General features: G+C 49.9%; 2 protein-coding genes across 2 annotated transcripts; one reads left to right on the forward strand and one right to left on the reverse strand.

Moving 5' to 3' along the window:
* Positions 1-264: 264 nt before the first annotated feature.
* Positions 265-6,679, reverse strand: LOC120656480 (very-long-chain aldehyde decarbonylase GL1-4-like). The gene is made up of 10 exons (XM_039934578.1): positions 6,520-6,679; positions 4,767-4,990; positions 4,415-4,647; positions 2,591-2,810; positions 2,083-2,467; positions 1,899-2,006; positions 1,607-1,807; positions 1,410-1,508; positions 853-1,023; positions 265-714 (listed from the first exon to the last, which is right to left on the reverse strand). The coding sequence occupies exons 1-10, from the start codon at positions 6,577-6,579 to the stop codon at positions 505-507; spliced, it is 1,911 nt and encodes a 636-aa protein (XP_039790512.1). The 5' UTR covers positions 6,580-6,679; the 3' UTR covers positions 265-504.
* A 1,495-nt stretch (positions 6,680-8,174) lies between these two features.
* Positions 8,175-8,896, forward strand: LOC120653637 (auxin-responsive protein SAUR32-like). Its single transcript, XM_039931336.1, has 2 exons — positions 8,175-8,510; positions 8,849-8,896. Exons 1-2 carry the CDS (start codon positions 8,175-8,177, stop codon positions 8,894-8,896), a joined length of 384 nt encoding a protein of 127 aa, XP_039787270.1.
* The last annotated feature ends 625 nt before the right edge of the window (positions 8,897-9,521 follow it).

Genomic DNA, 9,521 nt, shown 5'->3' on the forward strand with positions numbered 1-9,521 from the left:
GCCAATCAGTCTCCGCTGATCCATCGAAAATACGAAATGGCCTCTTTTGGCGGATCACTGGAGCTTTCGCACAGATTTTTCCTGTGGAGTGACAGGGAACCAAGTTTCGTATGCATCGAACCCCATGTGGTCATGTGGATATTTGTTTCTGAAACCTGAAACACCAAGCTTTTACCTCGGAAATTCAAGACCGCGTATCAAAACTCCCAGCCATTTTCAGCGAGAGAAATCTGAATTCTTCGGGAAATCTGAATGATCAAGCTAAGTTCAAACTCAAGCATAAAAACCAAACCGATATTTTCTTTATTTTACAATCCCCACAATCATACATCAACTTCGCACACTGGCATCATACAAACATGTAGTTATAGTAAGCTGTTGGAATCAAGGTCGGCATTCACATTGTTCCGCCCTTATCTTCGAGATCATAGTTGGCCCTTATACCAGGCAGAATTTGTCTTACTAAACTTTGAAATACAGTTGTTCAGAATCCTCAAGTGCCATCTAGAGTTGCATGCATCTCCCAGTTACAGAATCCATGCTCCGAAAGCTCTCAAGCTTTATCAGAGGAACGAACCCGTGGCTTATAGCAGCCGACCATGCCTTCTCAGCGTCCATCATGGCATCCCCACACTCGTGCATGGTCCATCCTTCCAGGGCGTGAAGTATTCCAGCAATGCGCCAAGCACTCATCACCTTTCTTGGCAGCCAATTCTGTCAGATGAAGCAAACAGAGAATACTCAGAAGAAATTATTTATTTCAGAAATCTCTATTTTTATTTGCTCAAATTTGATAAAGCTGATAGCAGCATAGTGTTTAGCTCTTTTAGAACTCTTTATTATCTTTCTTACCTCGCAGGCATGGATATTCTGCATGGTTTCTGGGATTTTCATTGCTGGGGTGCTCAAGTAAGTGCAATCTTTGCGAATTTTTTTGATGGGGAACTGTGAGATAGGAATGAATATAGTTCCTTGTGGCGCCTTCTTCTGTTCTTTGTCATCGATGTTGTCCACTAGCCAAATCTGCGGCAGTTTAAGCAATCACCATCAGTATAATTGGTTTCCATGACAAAAGTATTATCTTTGGTTAGTCCTAGAAAAATCCACCATGGTATTGTGCTCCTGTCCTACTTGATAGGCTCCAGCCAACAGTTATTTGTACTATGATTATCTGTTATTCTGTATTCACATTTCATGCCAAAGACTAAGTTGAACACTTTCCTTTTTTGACTTACTTTATTTCCAACATGCATTGGTTTAGAGTCCGTGTTGACTACATGGATATGCTTAATTACAAAGGCTCAATTATTCCCATTAACACCCTCATGAAGAAGCATATCAAATTTAATTGGACAGTTAACCGTGTTAATGATTATTGGGGAAAACCCATTTTTTAATGAAACTTTTACCTGAGGCATGTGGTTGCTGGAGTGTTTCAAATAGCTTGCTCTGCTATCTGCAATCTGTGACTTAAGCATATCATATTCCTTCTTTGGATTCATGATTACCTGGTCCAAATAAATATAGCGACATTTTCAGAAATTATGTGAAACTATAATTAAGCAGATACAGGGGCAACAAGATTTGCAGGCTGATATAAAGATACCTTGACGCCCTTCTCACATAATGCAAAAGCTGTTGCACAGGCTACCTTAGAAGGGCCTGCATGAAGAAAAACTTGCTTTGCATCATGAGGAATGCTTTTGAGGACCACTGCAGTTGCTAAGCCACTTCCGTCGACAAGGCGAACTCTTAATTTCGGATACTTCTGTCTGAATAATTCACCACCACCATTGAGTTGCTTCGCCTGCACCCATAAGGTATAAGCAAACGCCATGCTACAGTAAGCTTCTACTCATATAGTTTCAATCAGAATTATAAAAGTAACAATTGCTTGCCTGATTTAACAATCCTAGGCTGAGAACTTTAACGCCTCTTGCATCAGCATCTAGTATTGCCTTTTCAATCAAGTCGTTGATGGATTCTCTCTCCCAGTTCAGGCCATACTGCATAAAGGGAGAAACAATTAGCAAGCATGCAAACCATCAGATGAATGATTGTGCAGAAGAGAAGTGGGGTTACTTGGAAGTTGTATCTTGGTATTGCCCACGTTTGCATGGTCAGCTTCTTTAGCTTGATTCTCTCAACCACAAACGCAGAGGACCCATAAACCCACGCAAACACCATGGACAGCCATGCCAAGGGCCACAGCGTCCACATATACCACCACATAGAGCTGTTAGATGGGTTGGACGCGATGGAGGCGAACCCGATCCGTAAATGGTAGGCCGACTGCAGGTCGGTCATGTGCGTGAGGTGAACAAGGTCAGGCGTTTCCTCTATCCCCTTGAGTGAGCTCTGATACAGCTGGTCGGATGACTTGTCCATGGTGTTGTAAATGTAGTCGTAGAACGGCATGAACAGCGAGTAGTTCGTGCGGAACTGCGTGTGGTGCAGGGAGTGGAACCTGCAGGACAGAGATCGAGCAGCATTCAGAAAATTGTTGTGCTGCGGTTTCTTCAGGAATCAGGATGACTATCAAGTTGAAGTTGTAATGTTCGTTTGATTCGTGTTGCAGGATTGCACTTACGAGGGCGTGTACATGAGGTACTTGAGGGGAGGGAAGACCTGGAACACCCACTTGGGCACCAGCTCGAAGTTGCAGTGCCCCATGTTGTTCATGAAGTCGATGTAGGCGATGTAGAGGACAAAGCCCAGGACGGAGGCAGTCCCCATGTAAACCGTCGTCAGCATGGGGATCGCAAACAGGATGTAGTAGACCATGTGCTCAGCAAAGGGATGGATCACCGCTGCGTCATTTTTATGCGTTAGTGGAAATCAGGAGTGTGTCTCCTAGCAAGCAGGATAAGCTGTGTACCTACATGTCTGATTGCCTGCTACAACTACAGCAAGTAAAACATGACCAACACCTTGTGCAGACTAGAAGTTACCTGAAAAATAACTTCCCTCCTAATAAATCTATGATCTTTCTCTAGTACAAACATTCTATTTTTATCGTTAACTTTTTACCCTATGCTTTTACTACACTAAAAATTCTTTCCAATCCTTGTATATTCCGCATAATTTACGACGAATGGTAAAAGGGTTCTCATGGTAAAATCCAGTGAGTCCCATCACTGACATCCTGAAACACTGCCCGGGCCGCATGAGGGATTGAGGGGTCGCTTTCCATGAGCAGTTGAGCCTGTGTCTTTCCGGCCCAATTATTGGGTCAGGCCCTGTTTGTTCAAGCGCAAAAAATTTTTGCGTTGGAATCTTACTAATTTTAAGTATTAAATGAAGTATGTTTACAAAAATTTTTACACATATAGGTTGTAAATCGCGAGACGAATCTAATGATGCTAATTAATTCATGATTAATTAATAATTAATGGATGGTTACTGTAGCATCTATGTTGCAAATCATGGGTTAAGTAGACTCCTTAGATTCGTCTCGCGATTTACAGCCCATTTATACAAAAAAAATTTATAAATAGACTTCATTTAGTATTCTATGCATATGTCGAAATATTCGATGTGATGGTTTATTTATATTTACGAGATTTATGGGGGTGGGAACTCAGGGCCTCGTTGTTCCGAAGGGCGCATTTAACTCGTACCGAACACATGCCACTGCGGCTGCTTTCAGAGGGATCACATGCGCCGCTTTAATGGGCAAGATGCTGGAACAGTAGTAGCCTGGGCCAGTGGGCCGGACAGGACGGGCCCAGTCCGACCCAGCGCATGCAGTGTACTGCTCGCGCGTCCCGTTCCGGGGGATTCAGACTACACGTATGCTCCTGTAGTCCTGTTAAAGAAAGGCCTACCTTGCTGTAGGAGAGCACAAATAGGGCTGGGGCCCAGCACTGTTAGTGGGCCAGGGAGCTTGAATGACGACGGTGGACAGGCCCAGGACGTTTCTGGCTTTCGGCCTGAAACCTAATAAATGGCTGAAATCTCCATGAATGTTTGCTCCGGATGCCAAGGCTGGTGATTTTTTTTTCTGTACTTGCATGATTTGTTACTTGTTCCTTTTTTTTCATTCGCTGATATACCACTCCTAAGCTGTCAGGTGTGGGCATCCTAAACAGTGCGAAGGTACACGATGTTGAGATTTTTTCTTCAGTAAAAATATAATTCTTTGGAGGAACTCAGTAAAACTATAATGGTGAACCGTACCGATTTGGTAAGATATTTATATCTCGCTATAGACTCGATCGTTTGGAAGGTATTAATTTTAGCTTCGGCTTCGCCTGCTTTGCGCAAATCGAGATAATGTAATGAGAAGATGCTATGAAAACAAATGCTAAAATGGAATAGAAGTTATTGTTGAAACGAGTTTTTCATGGCTTCAAACAGCCGATAAATTAAACGTGAAAAGGCAGACGAGATATCGAGACGCAGCAGCACTTACATGTGATTGGCTCGGTGACGATGGAGGAGTGGTGGTGCGAGTGGTAGCGCGAGTAGAGGAAGTGGTGGTGCAGCGCGCGGTGGAACCAGTAGTAGAGGAACTCCACGGGCCCGGCGTGCAGCAGCGCCATCGCCACGACGCCGTCGGCCCTCCACGCCGGCAGGTGCGGCGCGCTCGGGATGAGCAGGTAGCCCACGTAGAAGAACAACCCGTTGAGGATGATCTGGTCGTCCCTGCAATCGCTCGCACGCACGCACCATGGATGGCGTGATTGGTGAAGGTGAAGCTAGCTAGCATTCGTTCGTTCATCAGCCCAGTAGTAGACGAGCCGAGAGCTGATGAGAGCACTCACCAGCCGCGCTCGCGGTCGACCTGGTCGAACTCGATGCCGCGGTCGACGATGCGGTGCTTGCTGCGCGCCGTCTGGTAGCGGGCGGCGCTGATCCAGATCTGGTTGTGCACCATGCGCAGCAGCAGCGACGGCAGGATGAGCGCGAAGGCGAGGTCGATGTCGCCCCAGCCGCCGCCGGCCACCCGCCGCGCGCCGTGGACCACCACGGGAGCCATCACCACGTACTGCGCATCAGCCAGACAGAGACAATCATCAGTAGCCATCAAACAGCAGCTGGAAACCATCATCATCATTGCATTGCCGCCTTCAGTTCGGGTTCGGGACGGAAAGCGCATCGATCTCCTGCCATTGGAGGCTTGGAGCTCGCTCTCGGCTTTGATGGCGAGGATTCCATGATCGAGGACCACCGCGCCCATGGATTATTGGGACGGGAACTAACGAAGGCGTAATTAATCCCTTGCCCTGTCGGCTTCAGCTAGCGCGGATCTGCTGCTGCTGGTAGGTGCATGGCAGCAAGCGTGCCGTGTCTCGTCCTAAAAAACAGCCAGGGGCCGAGATCGCCGGAACACACGCAACTAATAACACGAGTACAGATATTATGTGTCTCGACGAAGGAATTGTGGGATCAGGATCTCGGACATGGGATTCGCTCTCGACCTTGTACATGTTCTCGGCTACTACGTTTTAAATAATTGTGGTATATATTTCCTTTTTTGAGTGGTTATATTGTGGTATTTCGGATGGGGAAATGATGGCTTTTTTTTGTTGTTGTCTCTGGACGTCCGACCTCTAAGAACATCATGGGATGGTTATGACTTTTTTATTGGGAAGTTTTGCTGAAAGACACTTTTCCGTGAATAACATGTATTCTCTTTGCTGTGGCACACTAATTTCATTGCTGCCCGCAGGACGCACCACCTATTATCTTGTAGCCAGTTTTCTTTTTTCTAGCGTCGTACAGCATATACAAGAACGACGAATGCATGGCCGCCTGTTGTAAAATTTCCCTCTTTTATTTTGTGTTTTTTTTTGTTAAACTGCTCCTCAGCTTCTTTAAAGAGGGCAGAGGCTGGGGTACCCCCCAACTTCAAGAAAATCTTAAGTTGGGGGTCAGGTTCTCTATAATATGTCTGACCAGGACGTCACTAGTGGCAGGATACGTATAAGTTCATCATGTTGCTCAGATGAAAATAAAGATGAAAAAATAATCATGCGGGTCGCATTTATTTTACATGTCGACATGTCATCTGCTGACGTACGTGTTCACGCACGAATGTGAAGAAACAATGCCTGAGCAATAGCTCGTAGCAGCGTCCTACAGCAACAACTAATAACATCATCACCTTCTAGGGGGGGAAATAAGATAAGATAATTAGACGACGGACAGTCGCTTCGATCTCGTTTTACTCACAAGTAAAGAACGATATATACTCTTATGTGAGGTCATAGCATGCACCACAGATCCTTCTAGCTGAAGCTCATAACCGCACACGTACTAGCTAGGCAGCTAGTAGTATGAGTATCACGCAAGAGATGCTCCTATTTTACCTCCGGTCCGTTAATTATTTCCTCTCTACGACTCTACCAAAACAATCTAAACTGTGGAGTCCTGGAAGAACAGGGCCTCCGGATCGAGCGCGCGGCCCTATGCTCTTCTCTCAGCAACGGATCTCAAGCATGCAAGCAGGAGTGCAGGACCCAAGGAAGAACAAGAAGAAGACGAGCTAGAGTACTGGAACGAAGCCTTGCGCACCTTGAAGTTGCCGAGCCTCTGCCATGGCCACTCAGTCAAAGGCCCCGGCCTGGTGGCCATGGCCCTCCTTGCTCCTGTGCTGTTCGTTCGTGTGGTCACCACCCTCAAGTCCCCGTCCCCCCGAGCCCAATGTGCCCCCAACGTAACCCAGGCTCTGCGCACCCCTCGCCAGGCGCCCTCTCCTCGCGTTTTATAACCGCGCAGCGAAGCGAAGGCACCTAGGGTGTGTGTTTGGCACCTAGCTTGGCTCTCTCTCTCTCTCTCTCTCTCTCTCTCTCTCTCTCTCTCTCTCTCTCTCTCTCTCTCTCTCTCTCTCTCTCTCCGAGATGTCAGCCGGCCTGGTAGCCGGGGCCCATGCATATGCTGCCCGGCGACTGCAGGAGCGAGGGGAGCCGTCTCGGCTGACCACTGCGCTGCGCTGCACCGTCTGGGCGGGGCGCGCGGGGGCCGCTCCGATCCGGCAGCCAGTCGGGACATGGCAGGCTAGCTAGCAGACGGAGCCACGACTCCGACAGATCCACCGCAAGCCGCGCGCGCATTGATGCGCTCGCGCCGGCGAGCACGCGCAGCGGCCACCGGCACTATTGGCAGCTGGTCAGCCACCCAGGCGGCCCAGGCCCCGGCAGCCTCACGCCCGCCCCATGTGTGTACGGCGGCGTACCGGGCGGGCGCGCAGCGGCGCATTCATGGCTAGCCAGGCCAGGCAAGGGGGCGACGCGCGGGCGCGGCTGTGGATAGGCGTACTAGCGACTAGCAACTACCACCAGCATTCGAGCAAGCAGGCACGGCAAAAACGTTCCGCTCCGGGCCGGCCTCGCTCACGCATTCCGGCCTCGGCGGGTTGCGTGCGGGGGGCCGCGTCGCGGTTTCCAGGAACGGACGGCGCGGGAAGAGGGCAACGGCCTGGCCTGGCTGGCTCAGGTGATGTCACGGGGTGATGGTGCCGGGTGGGAAGTGTTAGGCTGTTAGCTGATGAGAGACGAGGTCCGCGCTGAGCTGAGGTCCCACCCGCCCAAGGTATTCGTATTTTTTTTTCAAAATTCAAGTAAACATAAAATAAAAAAGCAAGATGCACGGGATAAAAGGAAATATGCAGGGCACAAATAAAGCTGGTGCCCACCTCATGGGCCTTGTAATCTTCTTCGTATCGCACGCCGGCGGGCCGGGTTACGAAAACAGAGCTGCAGGCCCAAGGCTAACGGGCCTTTCATAGGCCCACGATCTACGCTATTGGAAGATTTTTTTTCCTTCTGTTTTCTCAAAAAAAAGAGAAGATTTTCTTTTGCGACATGGATTTGAATTTTTTTCGCATCCGCGAAACGTGGCAGAACCGAGTTCGAGTCGATTTCAGATAAAGAGATAAATCAAGAATCCGAGTCCGACGGAGCCGCCACTACACAGCGCGCGAAACCGCGCTGCGGCCGCGTACGCGCACGTACACGAAGCGCACGGAAAGCGCGCGCGTACGCACGCGCGCGACCGCCTTCCGCTCCGCTTAAACTACCAGTGGTGCCATCAGGGCCGATCCACAGCTCCGAGGGAGGCGGGACGAGACGGCCACGTCCGATCTTGGTCGAGGCGGCGGAAGGAGAGCGCGCAGCGCAGCCACAGCTTCGAGGGGGCGGGAGACGAGGCCGGGGCGTGCGGGGGAGAGGATGAGGACGGCGGCGGCGCAGTGGCAGCGGCAGCGGCAGGACGGTGCCCGCGCCCACCTCCTGGCGGGGGCCCCGTCGCGGCACGACGCGCCGCCGGGCAGCGGCGGCGCGGCGGCGACCAAGGGGTGCGCGACGTTCTGGGTGGAGGGGGAGGGCGGGGAGGCGCCGCGGCGGGTGGCGGTGCCCGTGGCGCGCCTGGGCCACCCGCGGATGCTGGAGCTGCTCGGGGAGGCCCGGGAGGCGTACGGGTTCGAGCACGAGGGCGCCATCGCCGTCCCATGCGGCGTCGACCGCTTCATGCGGGCCGTGGAGGCCTCGGCGTCGGCGTCGGCGTCGGCGGGGCACGGCCGCGGGCGCGGGCGCGGGCGCGGCCACCACCACCACTTCCGCCTGCCTCACATCCACATCGCCCGCTGCTTCAGGCCGTCGCACGTCGTCGCGTAGGATTCGCGAGCGCGGCTCTGCTGCGTTATTTTGATTTCTTCTTCGTTTTTGTTTGTAAGCAAGCTTGCCTCTCTTTTTTTTCGTTTAGTTTGGTGATCGATCTGTGGTGAATGCGTTCGCCCAACGATCACGAGCTCGAGGACCACCAGAGCTAGCATGAATGTCGCAGCAGCCGGTGTAGTTTAATTTGCAGGTCTTTTTGTTGTTGTTGTTGTTGTTGTTGTACGCAGATCTTGTGCATCCAGGATAGGTCGTTGATTGATCTGTACGAAGTGTGAAATAAAAGGCGTCAAAAAATTTGTGCGACGAAATCTTGATAATTTGAAGTACTAAATGAAGTCTATTTACAAAACTTTTTGTATAGATGGGTTGTAAATCGCGAGACAAATCTAATGATGAAAATTAATCCATAATTAGCGAGCATCACTGTTGCAAATCATGAATTAAGTAGGCTCATTAGATTCGTCTCGCGATTTACAGCTCATCCATGCAAAAAGTTTTGTAAATAGACTTCATTTAGTACTCCATGCATGTGTCCAAACATTCGATGTGATGTTTTTTTTGCGTTTACGAGGTTGGTTTACGGATTGTGATCTAAACAGGGCCAAAAGACTACTCTATTCTGCTTCAGATTGTACTGTATGTCCTTTTGTCATGAGTGATGATGATTCTGTTCAAGAGAAACTTTGAGCAAGTATACTTCAAAAAAAATACTCTGAGCAGGGCAGTTGTCCTGCTCACAAACTTCACCATGATCCCACCGTATTTCAGGTCATTTCTAAATGTATGCATGCGGATTCTTGGATCTGGTCATGGGAGTATGTTGGTATGTCGCCTCCGCGGATGGCACCGCGGACCGCCTAACCCTTCCGGCAGCCCATGCCGGCAGCCGCTGGTAAATGT

Source organism: Panicum virgatum, chromosome 1N, assembly GCF_016808335.1.
Source record: "Panicum virgatum strain AP13 chromosome 1N, P.virgatum_v5, whole genome shotgun sequence".
Taxonomy (NCBI): Eukaryota; Viridiplantae; Streptophyta; class Magnoliopsida; order Poales; family Poaceae; genus Panicum; species Panicum virgatum.

Coding starts and splice junctions, on each gene's coding strand:
- LOC120656480 (XM_039934578.1), bottom strand. CDS start 6,579: ATGGCCACCAGGCCGGGGCCTTTGACTGAGTGGCCATGGCAGAGGCTC. Junction 2,811..4,414: donor CGTCACCGAGCCAATCACAT/GTAAGTGCTGCT, acceptor AAAATGACGCAG/CGGTGATCCATCCCTTTGCT. Junction 1,808..1,898: donor GCCTAGGATTGTTAAATCAG/GCAAGCAATTGT, acceptor TTATGGGTGCAG/GCGAAGCAACTCAATGGTGG.
- LOC120653637 (XM_039931336.1), top strand. CDS start 8,175: ATGAGGACGGCGGCGGCGCAGTGGCAGCGGCAGCGGCAGGACGGTGCC. Junction 8,511..8,848: donor CGGCGTCGGCGTCGGCGTCG/GCGGGGCACGGC, acceptor TGTTGTACGCAG/ATCTTGTGCATCCAGGATAG.